Here is an 18776-nt window from a genome sequence, read left to right on the forward strand (position 1 = left end):
GTGAGTGGAAACACCAGGCAGGCGTTTCTAATAAAGTGGCCAGTGAGTGGAAACACCAGGCGGGTGTTTCTAATAAAGTGGTCAGTGAGTGGAAACACCAGGCAGGCGTTTCTAATAAAGTGGCCAGTGAGTGGAAACACCAGGCGGGTGTTTCTAATAAAGTGGTCAGTGAGTGGAAACACCAGGCAGGCGTTTCTAATAAAGTGGCCAGTGAGTGGAAACACAGGGTAGGCGTTTCTAATAAAGTGGCCAGTGAGTGGAAACACAGGGTATGTTTATTCTCAAAAGTGCTGCCGTTGTGGTTTAAGCTGCAGGTTTGCTGTTTACTAAATTAGACCAGCACTTGAGGCTTACAGGCTACATGTAGTGAGACTGTCAATTCACAAGCTCTGTGTTTTAGATTAAATCTCCCCAGTTTAAACTTGATGTGGAAAACAATTAAAATTGTGGGTGCTGTGAACTGAAAATTGCATTCTTTCAGATATAAAGTCAGATATAAAATGTTATTTGTTCAGACCTAATCTTAATTCTATAGTATTAGTTGGAAAAAAGTACAAGTCATATAGGAAGGAGTCCACTAGGGGGCAGCACATGTCTGTATAGGTCACAACAGAACTCGCTTGTATTCGTCTCTCTCTCTCTCTCTCTCTCTCTCTCTCTCTCTGTCTCTCTCTCTCTCTCTCTCTCTCTCTGTCTCTGTCTGACTCTTTTGTGCACTTTCCTTTATTCTTTCCTTCTTTTCTTTCACAAACATTCCCTGCCATAATTTTATGATCTAACATACACCGGTCAGGCGTAACGTTCTGACCACCTCCTTGTTTCTACGCTCACTGTCCACTTTATCAGCTCCACTTACCGTATAGCTGCACTCTGTAGTTCTACAGTTACAGACTGTAGTCCATCTGTTTCTCTGATACTCTGTTACCCTGTTCTTCAGTGGTCAGGACCCCCACAGACCCTCACAGAGCAGGTACTGTTTGGGTGGTGGGTCATTCTCAGCACTGCAGTAACACTGATGTGGTGGTGGTGTGTTAGTGTGTGTTGCGCTGGTGCGAGTGGATCAGACACAGCAGTGCTGCTGGAGTTTGTAAACACCTCAGTGTCTCTGCTGGACTGAGAACCAATAATATCCAGCCGACAGCGTCCTGTGGGCAGCGTCCTGTGGGCGGCGTCCTGTGGGCGGCGTCCTGTGACCAGTGATGAAGGACCAGAGGATGACCAACACAAACTGTGCAGCAGCAGATGAGCTGTCGTCTCTGACTTTACATCTACAAGGTGGACCTACACGGCAGGAGTGTCTAATAGAGCGGACAGTGAGTGGACACAGTGTTTAAAAACTCCAGCAGTGCTGAGAATGACCCACCACCCAAACAGTACCTGCTCTGTGAGGGTCCATGGGGGTCCTGACCACTGAAGAACAGGGTAACAGAGTATCAGAGAAACAGCTGGACTGCAGTCTGTAGCTGTAGATGGTTATGATGCTGGTCTGCTAGTTTCTCTGGTGTTGTTACGGTTCAGCTGACGTACAGATGAATGTTGGTGACTCTCGTCTGTTTGCTCACTTCAGCAGCGACTCCAGCGGCACAGATTTCAGAGTGATGCTAATTCGCTCTCTGGGCCGTGTCCTCTTCCCAGCCGATGTGGAAAATAGCATTACTGTTGGTCAATTGTTAATCAGCGACTAATCTGCTATTCACAGCTCCTGAATATTGCAGCGTGTGCATAATGCATTGTGTTTAGCAGGGACTCAGGAGAGGATGGGCTGAGCAGGCTACGGTTACCCTACAGCACATATACCACACAGGGCAGAAGTGTTTGGACGGTGACTGACGTCGTGTTTTATACGACACCTCTTTACATGACTCATTAACTTTTCCCCTTAAAAGTCTGGAGCTGTTGTTGTTGTTGTTGTTGTTGTTGTTGTTTTGCTGTTCACATTTAATTCAGCAGTGATTTACGTTTACACTCTGCAGTGATAGATTCTAGTCTGCACTTCTTTTTTTCTTTCCCGCAAAAAGAAGACAAATATCTTTCCATCAAATTCAGATCATAATAAAATACGTACGCAAACTAATGTGATGTGGATTGAAAGTTTAGGATCTGCACTTTCCACTCAGTTTCTCCACCTGTTTCAATGAACTACGAGTCAAAAAATAACTACAGCATGATTTCATGAGAACTTCAAGTTCTGGGTGTATTTTAAAGGTAATTGTATCAATGCTGGGTGATGAGTATGGGAATAATAGTTAAGCTGCAGCTCAGCTCTGACGGTCTTCATCACTGCTTTCTTCTTGTGCATTTGAGCCATAACTTTAACTGTAGCCTTTACATCACAACCGCATAATTAAACGTAATAGTTAAGACGTAAACCGAGCCGTTCAGAGCGGTTCGGTGTGAAACGCTCCGTTCTAGAGAAACTTAAGAGTCAGACCCGTTCACAGTGGTGGTGATGGGAACCAGACGTCCCCCTCTAAAAGCTCCTCAGAGAAAGTTCCAGCATGAGATGGTTACACTGCCTGGTGTCTGACACGTCGGACCTCGTTCCCCAACCTTTCTTCTTTTAAGAGGAAATTTCTTCTTCAAACGCACTGACGCAGTTTCGACGAAGATCCTGCCGTTCAGCAGTTTTCTCTTATCTGGGATTCGTTCTTAGGGAAGAACAGAATCCACACACACCCAAGAGCACAACGCTGAGAACGGTTCTGCGCTTTAAGAGCACGTCATGAACCCGACGCAGGACCTTAGGACGCAGGACCTTAGGACCTTTCTCAAGAACACGTTTAAGAACAAATCTAGGACAATATCGGAGTGTTTTATGATAGATTTGAGAGAAAGTTTTGGCTTTTGACTGCTAAACTCAGAAGACACGCTGGCGGTTTTGGACAGTAAATAAAACGGCTATGTTTGTGCTGTGTGATCAGTTTCAAGTGCAGATTTTCCTCATCAGTTTTAATAAACATTTTTAGGCATATTTAAAATGATAACTCAGAAAGTTACGACTGCAAAATAAAATTTTCTTCCCTCCTTATGTTCCTTTATATCAAGAGTGTCCCATATTATCTGGAAAGGGTCAGTCTGGCCACAGGTTTTCATTCCAAACCTGATTCTACTTTATAAATCAGCCTTTAAACAACTGATCAAGTGACCTCCAGCTGATCGAATGGATACCTGCCGCCACAGCGACCCCTTGCGGATGTGATTGGACACTCGTGTGTGGTGTTGATGTGTGTGTTACGTGGTGGTTTGGTGGACCCACCACATTGATCAATACAATAAAATCAATACAGCCAGTTTATTTAAAAATACCAGATGTTTAAAATATGACAAGGGTCCAGCGTAGGGTTCTCCTTTAGCAGCTGTAGCCAGTCAGCAGCCTGTTCATGTTGTTCACCCTCTCTCACACACACACACACACACACACACACACACACATATTGAAAATGAGGCCCACAGAACACAAGGGTTAAATCTTAGCATTATTTGTGTGGGATGTGGGGAAAGCCATTGATTTTCATCGTCCCATGATATGCAGGACTCTTAATGTGTCATTATTTTGGGCTCTTGGTGTGAATTTGGGATAAAAGTAAATTCCAGCCTTGTGTGAAGCGCCCAACACACCCCCACACCCCACCCCACCCTCCCTCTGTGCGCTGGTCAGTGAGTGTGTGTGTGTGAGCGATAGTGACACCGGCTGGGTGTGTTTAGTGTCATGTGGACGGCTCTGAGGGTCAGATCGGGTTGCCCCCGCAAGTACCGGGTGACCAGATTCTTTTACAGTCCAGCCTTGATGACGTCATGGAGCCGCTGCCCTTTACCATGCACTCACACACACACACACACACACACACAGGTGCATATTTGAGCTGTCTGAATGGATGAGAGCAGATGATGCCTTTCATAGACCTGCACTGAGCTTTTAATCTTTCCTTTTTGGTCAGTTGAACAAGTCGTTCTTATATCAGAATCACAGTTTGAAAGACTGCAGTGTTCAAGCGCTGACATTTCAGTTGCATCCCACATTATTCAAGCTTGCCTTGACACAAAGTTTTAAATTTCACCGAATGCACCGAATGCTAAGGAGCTTCTGCTACGTCCAGTGTTACATTGTCATTTAAGTTGCATTGCAGGTCAGAAGAAACGCAACTAGATGTTTTCCCCAAATCGTTCAGCCCAGTTTTGTTTTGAATTTAGATCATGATAATATTGTAAAAAAAAAAAAACACTGAAAAACAAATTCTTCATGGACTATTTTACCTTAAACATTTACGGCATTTGGCTGACGCTCTTATCTAGAGCAACTTACAGTTTGATCATTTTACACAGGCAGGCGAAGGCAGTGTTAGGAGTCTTGCCCAAGGACTCTAATTGGTATAGTGAAGGGTGTTTTTGCCAAAGTGGGGATTAAACCCCAGCCTGCAGTGTGGAAGGCAGAGGTGTTACCCACTACACTATACCAGCCACTTAACCCCCCTGCATGTACCACTCCCTTGGGAAAAAATGCATTTTAGGCCAAAACCTCAAAAGTAGCAGAAAACAATGAATTCACATCAGGCAGCATGTTCATAACTATTTCATGCAATAACCCTTAGAGAGAAAGTTTGTAAAAGCATTAAAACACTTCAGACATCTGGTTCCCATCACCAACACTGGGAAGAAGTCTAACTTGGTACCTTTCTCTGGACCTCAGCATTTCACATCAAGCCTCTCTAAGGCTTCGTTCACACAGCAGGTGAAAGAGGCCGAATCCCATCTTTTTCTCCATATGTGATGCAGATGTGAGTCTGAGCGTCAGTGTGAACAGATCAACACACTGAATCTGACATTTTCAGTTCCGATTTGAGACGCTTTCATATGTGGTACTGAAATCCCATCCGTATCCGATCTGCGGGATTGCAACTCACATTATAAGCCTCATTGCTCAAATCCGGTCTCTCTGACTCGATGGTTCACACTCGTTTAGGTCAGTGACTCAAACCGGTCATTAATGTGATGAACCAGCTCCTGAACTGACCCTCATGAGCTCCTCCTACTCAGTGACGTCACGTGACTGAATCACTGCATCATCAGCACAAACTAACGAGCAGAACGAGCTTCACTGAGAAGATCATTAACTCTGATCAGCTCTCAGCTTCATTATTAGAGCCACACGGAGGAGAAAAAGGTGAGATGGGCTGCTTTTCCACCGTTTACAGGCTTTAACGTCTGTTCGGCGCTGCTGCCATGGTAACACTGAATGATGGTTCAGTGGAAAAAAAGTGCATGAATTCCGATCCGAGTGTCACATTAAGGTCACATGGCCACAAATTGGATTCGTATCCAATCTAGGACCACATATGAAAGCGGCTCAGGTCGCATTAGAAAAGATCAGATGTGTGTCCACACCGCCCTGAAAACACCAGATCTGAGCCACATCAGGGCAGGAAATCGGATTCAGGCCACTTCAGCCTGGAAATGTGAACAGAGCCTCAGTCTGGACAGCCGGATCAGAATTCATGCGAGTTTTGTGTCAGTCCAACTCGACGTTCGTCATAATTTCGTGCTGCTGAGACTCATAAACATTTAGGCTGATGTTTTTGTATCAAAACATTAGAACAGACTTGTCGCAAACGCCCTTTATACAGAGAAATGAGTCCAGCTGTCAACCACCGGAACTTCATAATCACTCCTGCGACACTGACGAAGACGAAACTGAAAGCGACAGGCGTTCGTTGGCAGTTGTGATTGTTTACCTCTGGACGAGCCACGTCAAGCATTATTCTTTCGCACGTGCGACCGGTTTAGGAGCTGTTCTGTTCAGACTGATGTCACATACAAATCGCATTTAAAACGCAGCCAAACAATCAGATTTGCTCCACTTTTACCTGCTGTGTAAACGTGTGTCAGCAATCTGAACCAATCTGTATTGGAAGAAATGCTCAAGGAAAGCAACTTTGATCCGAATTAAATTGATGAAGAATCGAAAATGTGAAACAGAAGTTCTGCAAAACAATCAACACAGATGGTGTGACTGGTGTGTTCAGTTACTGTGTACACAAGTTTAAGATTAAGAGACCCTTATTAGTCCCACAACGGGGAAATTTCCGTGAAGTGAAACACCACAAACACTCTAGTGAACACACACACTAGGGGGCAGTGAGCACACTTGCCCAGAGCGGTGGGCAGCCCAATCCGCAGTGCGGGGAGCAGTTGGGGGTTAGGTGTCTTGCTCAAGGATACCTCGGCTCTGGGGATCGAACCGGCGACCTTCCGGTCACGAGGCCAGACTCCCACTCCTCACTCACTCTAATGTCGCGTACAGTGAATGGAAGCCAGCTGGCACTGATTAGCATGATGTCAGCTGAGTATTGATATCTGGGGACTGTTTGCTTTTCGTTCGTTACTCAAATTAATTCATGATTATTCTGTTTTTTTTTTTTTTTAATTAATCATTTGTGATGAATTTGCACGAAATTCCATGTGTCTGTTGATTTTCTAGGTGTGAATAAGTTAACACGTCCTCTTCAGAGAGCACATTCCGGCACATTTTAATGCACAATTACTGATTATTCACTGAAGTTAACATATAAAGAGAAACGTAAACCTAAATTGTCCCGTGCAAAAGTTTTGGCACGCATTATATGTTGTTTTTGATTTTTTTCCAGCATGTTAAAATACAGCAAATAAACAATGGTCCATTAAAATGTGCAGAAAAATGGCACGTTTAAGTTTTTTCTCTGTAAAGAATGTGCATTATTAATAAAATAGACTGTAAAAATGTGTCATTTGACCTCAGCATTCAGACTTGGGCCTTTGGCCGTACATATAAAGTGGTTGATCTTAACTAACTGATTGTTGAGTCCAGTATAAAGCAAAGTGTGAAGGAATATGTTAATAACTGATCAGATTACTGGGTTCATATGATTGATGGTGACAGCTCAAGATAACTCAAACGCCTCGCATTGCTTTCAGTGGAGTGTCTGAATAATAAGCCTCAGAATGTGGACATGCAAGGGTGCTTTAAGGGTTAATCCATCCAGCCTTACTGGAGAACATCGTCCAGCTCTCAGTTGTCAGTGTCGGAGCCAGCAGCCAATCAGCTGGCGCTCTCAGTCACAGTTTAGCGGATGACGAACAGCGGCGATGAGCTGAAGTCATGCTTAGCCGCCTGATACCCAACAGGATCAATAAATAATGTAGACAGACATAAGCAGCAGCGCTGCAGACGGCACTACTCACTCAGTGAACCGCTCGGCTCCTGGACCTGGACTCTTCGTCGGTGTTGTTTTGGTGATGAAGACCGCCAGACTGACCTCATACTTCTGCTTCATTTGGATTACACTTTATTCAGAGCTCCAGTTCCGATCCGACAGGATTAATAACACCGTGCCTTCCATCTGCTGAAGCCGTGAAGTAGATTTCCTGCCAGCAGTCGCTTCGTTCACAGCTTGGTTTTTAGCTCTTTTCCTTTATGTATGTAACCATATTGAGCTGCAACAGGCTTCTCAGTTACACGTCTTGTATAAGTTTGGATTCCACCGTTTGCTCTGGGTACAAGTAACAGACCAACACACATCGCTGGACACAGCTGGAGCCGCCCGCAGTGCTGAAAACGGATCCACTCTGGGTTTCAAGCAGTAACGACTGACTGATAATCAGAACGGCAGAGCCAGGCGGGCTGCGCTGATGTGAACCGGTGGGGGCTGACCGCGGCGCTGAGAGCTCCGGCCCAGGCTGTAACCGTCTACCGTTTCCCTCCTGTCCTAACAGCGAGCGTCAAAATGACTCACGCCTGCATCATGGGTAGGAAATGACTCCCTTTAATGGGCAACGATGTGGGTGCCTGTAACTTGTTGCTGTAACAGACTTCTGTACATTATACGACATTTCACCATGCCATGCACACCGTATATCACTGATGGATGGATGGATGGAGGCATGGATGGATGGATGGATAGATGGATGGACACACAGCTAGATGAATAGACGGATGGACAGATGCATGGATCGATGGATGGATGATTGAATGGATGGATGGATGGATGGATGGATAGAAGGATGGATGGATGGACACACAGCTAGATGAATAGATGGATGGACAGATGCATGGATGGATGGATGGATGGATGAATGGATGGATGGATGAACAGGTGGATGGATGGATGGATGGATGGATGGATGGGTGGATGGGCAGATGGATGGATGGATGGACAAACTACCAGATGGATGGATGGGTGAATGGATGGATGGGTAGAAGGATGGATGGATGGACACACAGCTAGATGAATAGATGGATGGACAGATGCATGGATGGATGGATGGATGATTGGATGGATGGATGGATGGATGGATGGATAGGTGGATGGGCAGATGGATGGATGGATGGATGGACAAACAACCAGATGGATGGATGGGTGGATGGATGGATGGATGGACAGATGGATGGATGGATGGATGGATGGATGATTGAATGGATGGATGGACAGGTGGATGGATGGATGGGTGAATGGACACACAGCCAGATGAACAGATGGAAGGACAGATACATGGATGGATGATTGGATGGATGGGTGGACAGGTGGACAGGTGGATGGATGGATGGATGGATGGATGGATGGATGGATGGATGGATGGATGGATGGATGATTGGATAGATGGATGTAACAAGGGGCAAGGAGACATTCAAAATCAAGGGGTAGGGGTGAAACAAAGAAATGGGACTGGGCCTAAGAGCGCTGGTGCTCACACGCCCCTATAACACCAGACCCTGAGCTTTAGCAGCTCGCTGGGCGTAAAAACTCTCATCAATGAGATCTAGCTCTGAAAAATCTGCTCTTTCTGACACTGTGGAACCTGTGTAAGCATTGTTGGGTTCCTGAAAAGTGCTTTATTATTATTATTATTATTATTATTATTATTATGGTGATGATGATGATGATTATCCATGATGATGATGATCATTATTCATCATTATTATTATTATTAGAGATATATGGATGGATGGATGGATGGATGGACACACAGTCAGGTGAATAGATGGGTGGACAAATAGATGGATGGACGAATGGACAGATGGACAGACAGACACACACATGAATAGATGCAGTATCTAGATGATTGATTGATGGATAGTTCAGTGGAGGGATGGTTAAAAGGATGAATGGGTAGATGATTGAATGGATGAATGGGTCAATGAATGGATGGATGGATGGATGGATGGATGGGCGCAGCTGTTGAGGAAGTACACTTCCATAAAAGTTCATGAAATTATACAATCTCCCACAATTATGTGATATTATATAATAATTATTATCATAAGTATGTGTTTCATGTGTGTTCTGCAGTGTGTATACAGTATCCCTTAAACCTGATGAACGTCTGAGAAGTATTCACGATGAATGAGTTTCTGCGGTTTTAGCAATGTTTTCGTATCTGTATTAGAAATCGTTTGTCTTCGCAGGATAACCAGGTGTTCTGGAACTGCTCAGTCCAGTTCAATCGAAATGGATCGTCATTTTGTTTTTAGACTATTTCTCTGGTGCGTATACGTTAAGGCCAGGACATGAGGGCGCATGTACTAGTGGAACAACAGACACAATAAATACAGAATAAACGAGAGACACAGGAGTGTGCTGGTAAATATAGGGGCGTGTTAAGAAGAAGCATCTTATTTTGACTTATTAGAGTGAACCAGTTGCTCAAATGGAAGTAATCAGTTATGATATGAATATGAATGTACTATAGTAGGTTGTATGTACTGTCCCTCAGTGCTGGTGTACGTGTTTCTGGTTCTCTCTGTGTGTTTAGGTGGAGTTAAAGCAGAATTAGGTTGAAGAGCCTGAATAAATCCTATATTGTGTCCATTATCGATATTAGCACATCAAACGATTGTGTTGATATTCACAGAGAAACTGTCGGCGCAGTTCAGGAACTTTATGAGACACACACACACACACACACACACACACACACACACACACACACACACACACTCACACATACACAGTTGGTGAGTCAGCAGAGGTAGGCAGTCCTCCTCCTCTCCGCGTTCAGCACAAGGCCAGCTCTGCAGACTCGTATTGATTCAGTAAGCACTGCTTGCTGTGTTTAAGCCTTAAATCTGTCCATTAAGTTCTAATCATTCACTCTTATAACAGCCATAGATAAACAATTGTGGGTTATAGGATAAATATCATTTCAACAAAAATATTTATTAAAAAATAGATGGATGGATGGATGGATGGAGAGTTGGGTTGATAAATGGACAGATGGATGCATAGATTGAGTAGATAGATGATGGAGCAGATAGACAGATGAAAAAATGGATCAGTGGAGAGTTAGATGGATACTTGGATGGATGGATGGATGGATGGATGGATGGAGAGTTAGAAAAATGGATACATGGATGGATGTATGGATGATGGAACAGGTATACAGATGAATAAATGGATGGGTGGAGAGTTAGATGGATACTTGGATGGATGGAGGGATGGATGGATGAATGGATGGATGGATGGATGGATGGATGGATGGATGGATGGATGGATGGATGGATGGAGAGTTAGAAAAATGGATACATGGATGGATGTATGGATGATGGAACAGGTATACAGATGAATAAATGGATGGGTGGAGAGTTAGATGGATACTTGGATGGATGGAGGGATGGCTGGATGGATGGATGAATGGATGGAAGGATGGATAGATAGACAGATGGCCAGTTAGATGGATGCACTGGACACATAAATAGATGCATGGATGGATGAGTAGATGGATGAAGGGATGGATGGACAGAGGGTCAAGGATAGTTGGATGGATGGAGAGTTAGACAAATGGTTGAAAGGATAGGTGGGGAGTTAGATGGATACTTGGACAGAGGAATGGATGGATAGACGGATGGCCAGTTGGATGGATGGATGAGTAGATGGATGAATGGATGGATGGAGAGTCGGATGGATGGATAGACAGCCAGATGAATAGATGGGCAGACAGATAGACCGATGGATGGGTGAATGGGCAGATGGGCAGGCAGACACACATCCTGTGAGATGTGTGTCTGCGAGAGACCTCACAGGATAACTGAAAAGGCCAAAGAATTCAAGAAGGATGTCAACATGTGCTTCACTGACTGAAGAACCTCCTTTGACTGGGTCATCCGTGTAAAGTAATGCAAAGAAATTGAGAATATCAGAGCATCTCAGCATCTCAGGAACCTCGACACAGATCCTGGTTCCACACCAGCATCAGAACTTTAGCTGAATCTGAAGAACACAAGGGTTATGACATGAGGAAAGAGAGCCTTCACCTTTGATGGTGAAGATGTGGAAATGCTGGACAGCTTTTGTTTACTTGGATCAATTATTAACAACAAAGGATCTCAAGAAATATGAGACAGGCTGAGACTCGGCAGAACAAGAATAAAGGAGCTTGAAAAGATCTTTCACTGTAATTCACTGTAATGATGGGCTTCTGCAAACAAAGATCTGTCCAAGCTGTGGATGGATGGACAAAAAAGACAGGAAAAATGAGTGACAGCAAAGGACACAAATAAATGGGTCCCAGATGACCAGACTGAAGCTTATCATGCAGAGAAGAACCAGTTCACTGGAGAAGAGAGTTGGGTGTGGAACAGGGGACGATCAGCTACAGGATGGATGGATGCAATCAGAGAAACCATGAACCAACCATGTATACACAGACTGGTAGATAGATAGATAGATAGATAGATAGATAGATAGATAGATAGATAGATAGATAGATAGATAGATAGATAGATAGATAGATAGATAGATAGATAGACAAAGAGATGGATGGATGGATAGAGAGACAGACAAGATAGATAGATAGATAGATAGATAGATAGATAGATAGATAGACAAAGAGATGGATGGATGGATAGAGAGACAGACAAGATAGATAGATAGAGGGATGAATGGATGGACAGATGGATGGATGCATATATGGATGGACAGATAGACCATAACAGGCAGAGAGAGGGACTGAAATGCGGACAGATTGATGAATAAATGCTGAAACGGTTCATAACGTGATGTAATACTTTCATTATTACATAACATGTACAATTACATAATAATAACACACATAATAACACAAAGGCCATTTACACAAATACAAAAGCACGACGGTACAGAAGACAATAACGTCAGATCTGAGTGAGTGAAAAGCTGATTTGAATGTCGCCCACACACACCTCTCGTCCAGCAGCAGAGCCGGACTCTCCACTGCTTCTCGTCCCGCGTCTTTTCTTCTCGTTAAAACTCTGCCGTCCACTGAGCGCCCGTCTCCTCTGTGTGCAGGTAATGTGGGTGTGCAACTTGTGCCGAAAACAACAAGAAATCCTCACCAAGTCGGGGGCCTGGTTCTACAGCGGCGCTGAGGGCCGTGGGTTGGGGCCCCAGGCCAAGGGGTCCAGAGTTGTGGACAGGTGAGTTTTACTACTGCTACTACTGCTGCTGCTACACGGTCCTCACGCAGAAAACGGCTATCATTGTAAAGACAGACATTTGTCCATGTTTTATATGTCGTTGTATTATATTATGCTGTATTTTATGGGACGTTAGACTCGTGGGGGGCCCTACTTTACTTTTACTGCATGTGAAGTTAGGTCCTGCTGATGTGCTCCAGCTCCAGCCTCTTTTAATGAAGAATTAAACTACTGCCTTTAAAGTGATGGCTCTTCAAGGGTTCTTGGGTAAAGACAGTGGTTTTCTATTGAACCGTAAAAAACACTCAAGGAATCGTTTGCATGCTTACATGGTTCTTTGCATGATGAACTGGTTCTTCAGATTGATGGGGGATGGGTGGTATGGCTCTATACAGAACCTTTTTGAAAAGCGACCCAAGCAGGTCTTCTGTTGTTGCAAGCTTGTTATTTAGAACAGCATCAACTATGTTTTACATTTACATTTATGGCGTTTGGCTGACGCTCTTATCCAGAGCGACTTACAGTTTGATCATTTTACACAGGGAGGCCAAGGTGGTGTTAGGAGTCTTGCCCAAGGACCCTTATTGGTGTAGTGTAGGGTGCTTGCCCAGGTGGGGGATTGAACCCCAGTCTACAGCGTAGAAGGCAGAGGTGTTACCCACTACACTAACCAACCGATGTTGCCTCTAGGCAACAAGCCCATTTCCCTCACTTTACTCTAACATTATACATATTTAATGACAATGAAAGGGTTAATAATAACTACGTTTAATCCTCTTTTTTAACATTTCCTTACCATTTTTTTTGTTGCGAGAATTTGCAGGAGTATGTTTGTTGCCTGTAGGCCAGAGGAATGGGTTCAGCCAGTCACGAGCCAGATCTCACCACTTCAGGGAACACGGCCTCAGGGCAACATACCCCAAAAGGACCCCTGTACACATTATTATTTAAAAATGATTTTGAATTTAATAATCAGGTCGATTTTATACAAGAAATGTGAATTGAATATATATATATATATATATATATATATATATATATATATATATATATATATATATATATATATTAAGAACAAGAGACCCTTATTAGTGCCATAACAGCGAAATTTCACCTCCGCATTTAACCCAACTGTGAAGTGAAACACTACATACACTCTAGTGAGCACACACACACACTAGGGGGCAGTGAGCACACTTGCCCGGAGCGGTGGTCGGCCCAATTCGCGGTGCCTGGGGAGCAGTTGGGGGTTAGGTGTCTTGCTCAAGGACACCTCAGTCATGTGCTGTCGGCTCTATATTTTAATTGCTCTCATAATGCATGCAGTAGAGGGTTAAGCACACAAAGCAATTCTACCCATTATTCTGTATAGAGCCATTGTCTTTACTAAAGAACCCTTGAAGAACCATCTTTTTTCAGATGTAATGTGCTAGATAAGGGACAGCAGTGTCTGCTGGTAGAGCTCAGGCTGTGTGCTCTGATCTGTACACAGTTTATTGTGAAAGGGCTTGTCCAGTGCTTTGTAATGATTATTTTTCCTGCTTGTTTTTCTTTGTCTTTCCACATAAGGGCAGTTTTGACTGGAATTTAAATGAATGAAGGGTGGTCTCTGACTTTTGCACAGCACGGTGAGTTAGGGCCAGTTCGCCAGACCCGAGTTAGGTCTGTTAGTTAATGGTGAATCACTATTGCCCATGCAATTCAGCATAAATCTAGACGTAATCCATGTGTGGGAAACCAGCTGATGAAGTATATTGTGCTTGTGTTTTGTATAAAGTGTAAACAGCTTGGTGTGTGGGCAGTTTTCCAGCCTCATGGACACACAGACAGTTACAGAAAGACGTTAGGTCAGCAGCGCTCTGCTGGCGCTCAGTGAGAGGCTCTAAACGTTTATTTGTGTGTGGAACTGTAAGCATGTCCAGCAGCTACAGTGGGAGAGGCTGAAACTGCAGCAGTGCATTAGTTAGAGTGTCTTTTCAGTGCTACTGCAGTGTGTGTGTGTGTGTGTGTGTGTGTGTGTGTGTGTGTGTGTGTGTGTGTGTGTGTGAGACAGGCAGTCTGAGGCACTGTGCCAGCTGACCCCCCCCATCACACAGCAGTGCCAGTTTTTAAGAGGCCTGGCAGCGCTGTCACACTCAGTCGCCCTCCATCCAGCAAATCATTAGGAGTCTTTAAGTGGCCCGAGAGCTGATGAGTGCCACTCTAATACAGGGGGATAAGGGGCGGGGTGGGGGGTAATGGTGATGATGATCATGGTCATGATGAAGAGGAGGAGGAGGATGTAAAGGTGATGTGATGCTGATAGTAATGATGGGTAAACATGATGATATGGTAATGGTGATGATGTTAAGGTGATGACGATGGCTATGATCATCCTAATGGGGATATAATGGTAATGATTATATGGTTATGGTGATGATGACAGTGATATGATGCTGCAGTGGTAATGAGGATATGGGGATGATGGCGATACTGATAATACAAGCCAGTCAAATTCATGGTGAGGATAATGTTGAGGAGGAGCAGAAGGAGGAAGATGATGTTGATGATGATGATGATGATGATGGAGATGTTAAAGGTGATGAGATGGTGACAATTGTAAGGGTGATAATGATCCTTACAGTTATGATAATGACAGTGCAGTAGAAATGATATTGTGATAGTGATGCTGATGATGATGATGATGCAGTGGTGAAATGGTGATGATGAAGTTGATAATGATGGTGATCGTGATAGCAAGGATGATAATTATGGTAGTGATGGTGCGGGGGAGGATGGCGGTGATGTGGGTAATGATACTAATGATGACACCAATGATGGTGATATGTTGATCATGATGCTGGTGATGATGATAAAGAGGGTAAAGATGATGATGGCGGTGATGGTGATGGTGTTGACAATGGCGATAGTGATGCTGCTGATGATGGTGACTGATGGTGATGATGATTGTGATTATTGTGATTATTATTGCATTTACATGTATGCCATTATTGTGATTATGGTGATTTTTGTGATGATGATAATGATCATTATGGTGGTGATGATTATTTCGATGGTGATTATTGTGTTTACTGTCATGATGGCAATGATTATGATGACTGTAGATTGTGATTATTCTACTTATTGTGATGATGGTAATGATGGTTATAGTGGTGATTATTCCAATGGTGATTATTGTGATTTCTGTCATGATGGTAATGATTATGATGATAGAGATGGTGACTATGATGAAGGTGATTATGTGGGGGTGGTGGTGCTGATTACTGTGATGGTGATTATTATGATGATTGTGATGATAATTATGGTGATGGTGATTATTGTGATGGTGTTGAGATCCGATAGCTGCATATTAGAGGTCAGCGAGTATATCCTGCCCTTTTCACCACAAAATACAACCCCAATCCAAGTGAAGTTGGGACGTTGTGTAAAACAAAAAAATATCTCGTCTTTGTAGTGGATTCAACTGAATACAGGTTGAAAAGGATTTGCAGATCATCGTTTTCTGTTTTTATTCATGTTTTACACAACGTCCCAACTTCATTGGAATTGGGGTTTTATTTAACTGGCTATAAAAACATACCCTGGACTACAGAGGTGATGATGGTAATGATGGTTATGGTGGTGATTATTTCAGTGGTGATTACTGTGATTACTGTCATGATGGCAATGATTATGATGACTATATAGACTCTGGGGTGAAAGTGTGTGAACCATCTGCTGGTTTAACACAGAACAGCCGGACACATGAGAGTGGAATATACTGTGATATGTTGCTGACGCTGACCGAGTTTAGTACGTATGCTGGTTTAGTTATGCGTTTACATTTCCCACGCAGGGCGGCACTGCTGGAGATCTCAAGGACTGAGTGTGCAGCATCACATAACATGGGCCATTTATACACACACACACACACACACACACACACACACACACACACACACACACACACACACACACACACACACACACACACACACACACACAATAACAGAAGAAACCCACTAAAGCTGGTTCAGCTCTCTTTCTGCAGAGCTGCTTAACGGAGAGAGATTCTGATTCTGATGCTGGTGATTTCTCTCATGTTGGTTGTTCTGATCATTGATACTTTATGGAAATAAGGAGGGTGATGAAAGACAGATGAAGGTGTGGACCAGGTGCTTTAGCCTTTTTCTCAGTCTGGCTCTACTGCACACCGTATTGACACCCAGAACCAACAGCTCTGTTTTCTTTAGTCCACAGCTCAGTTTGCTGATTTCTCAGCTACGTAAGCACCAGATAGTATGAATATGAATCTGCCTGTAACTGCTAGGGGTGCGTGATTGAAACCGGGTATCTTCTACTCCAGATGTGATCAGCCGTCAGCCAGTTTATTATTTTTATGGCTGTTCTGTGCTGCAGTGTTATTAGAGGTGCGGGGAAAAAAATCGACTCTTAGACGCATCGCGATGCGGACATGAACGATTCTGAATCGATTCACAAATGTCGATTTTCTAAATATTCATTTATAATAATAATGTAATGTTGACAGAACGCAAAAGGAGGAGCTTGGAAGTGGGGAAGTGGCAGCACATAACAGAAACACAGCTGGATGTGCGTGAAATCCGACCGGCTCTGCGTTAAAGCCTGGTTTGTTCAGGAGTCACAACCCAAACGTTAAGAAGAGCCGTTTGGTCCTTTCAACAATAATCAGACCAGCTTGGCAGCCACAACATTTAATGCCCAGTGTGTCTCAGTGTGTGCTGATGTTCTAGTATAGGCTAAAAATTCTGAATGAAAACACGGACTCACTTTGCTCTGCTTTAAGCTTCAGCTCAGCTAAAGCCGCTTTCCTCCGTCTCTTCCAGAAAACCTTTCCTCAGAAACGGAGCGGCTTATTGTAAAATGTCTCTCAGCGTTCGGCCGTTTCACGAGGCTGAAGTCGCTTCTTATTCTCCGGCTTCTGGTTCTAATTTTTCCGTTCCACCTTTCCGGAAATATCTGACTGAGGCACCATTTAAGGTGGACTGAGAGAATTCGGAAGAGAAGCGACTTCGTCTTCGCAACTTTTCAGTGTTTGACAGTCTCTCGTTGCAGATTAAACGTTCCAGGGAACCACCTGCGCCGTTTATAAACGCGGATAAGTCTCCAAATGTTCGTCTTGGCTGAATCTCTCTCCCTGCCTTTTCTTTCTACTAGCCAGGAGAGACTGTGCTCCTAAGTGACCTGCAGTCTCGGGGCTTTCGCGCTGTGTTGCACACGTCCCGTCTGACCCCTGACTCTCTACAAGATGTGCTGCGTGGACGTCCATTATCACAGGATCTTATTTCTCTGTAACGGAGCATTTTATCACAGATGAGTGGCAGCAGCGTCTCCAACAAAAGCAGTGAATGACAGCCTCCCAGTTCACTGACCACATCGCTTCCATTTGATTCATTAAAAGATATTGGAAGTAATTCATTATGGATCATCACAGAAAGTACCAGGTCATGACAGCATAAGAAAAAGAGGTCCTGTATAGAAATAAAGATGCATCGATGACCGTTTTGTAATCGCATCGCGGCCTCTGAATCATAATGGAATGGAATCATGAGGTGCCTGGAGATTCCCACCCCTGTTATGTGTTATGATGTAGATTTGAAGTAGCTCTTTATGTGGGATTATAAAGGCATCCTATTTAAGTATATAGACATAGCGCTGCTGTCGGAACGCCTCATATCTCCGAAACGGTGACTTTTCAGAAGGACAAAAACATTTATGGCTATTTTTCTATTTCTACTTAAATTTCTATTGATCAATTCATTGTGAAATCCTAACGACTCACAACGCAAATTATGAAAAGAACAAAAATGAATGAACAATTACAAAAATAGAAATACAAGACACAAGTCTGATGGCAATGACACACACATATATAGAGTCGTGTGCAAAAATTTAGGCACCCCTGGTCAACTTACATTTCGTTGATTTTATCTTTCGTTTAACGTTTAGGGGAAAAATAAATAATGCGGTTTAAAATGTTCTGAAAACTTTGTTGAGGCCACATTTGTGTTATTGTTGTGTTATTTTTTTCTCCATATTTCAAACTCAGCAAATAAAATGTGTTCTCTGGAGCGGACGTGCCCACATGCCCACTTAGGAAATCAGCAACGTGTATTTATGCCAAACATTTGCGTAGAATTTGTCATTTGGGGTTCTCTAGTAAATATTTAGATCCCCGAGTTCTATATAGAACAAATTCATGCTTTAATGGTTCTTTCGGGATGGTGAAGGGGTTCTCCAGATTGACGGAGAATGTGTTGCATATGTTTCTATATAGCACCAAAATTGGTTCTGCTAGTGTTACAATGTCGAGCCAGTCACAATAGAGGAACCTTTT

The 18776-nt window shown here is 43.5% G+C and overlaps 1 protein-coding gene across 6 annotated transcripts in view; it reads left to right on the forward strand.

Annotated features, from left to right (window-relative positions):
- rims2b (regulating synaptic membrane exocytosis 2b) overlaps nt 1–18776 on the forward strand; it is a 250923-nt gene that overhangs the window by 33635 nt on the left and 198512 nt on the right. For all 6 annotated transcript variants that reach the window (XM_037535353.1, XM_037535354.1, XM_037535355.1 and 3 more), the window contains exon 5: nt 12294–12421. In XM_037535353.1, coding sequence (XP_037391250.1) covers nt 12294–12421 — 128 coding nt within the window. The remainder of the gene's footprint in view (nt 1–12293; nt 12422–18776) is intronic.

The sequence above is a fragment of the Pygocentrus nattereri genome, chromosome 27, assembly GCF_015220715.1.
Source record: "Pygocentrus nattereri isolate fPygNat1 chromosome 27, fPygNat1.pri, whole genome shotgun sequence".
Taxonomy (NCBI): domain Eukaryota; kingdom Metazoa; phylum Chordata; class Actinopteri; order Characiformes; family Serrasalmidae; genus Pygocentrus; species Pygocentrus nattereri.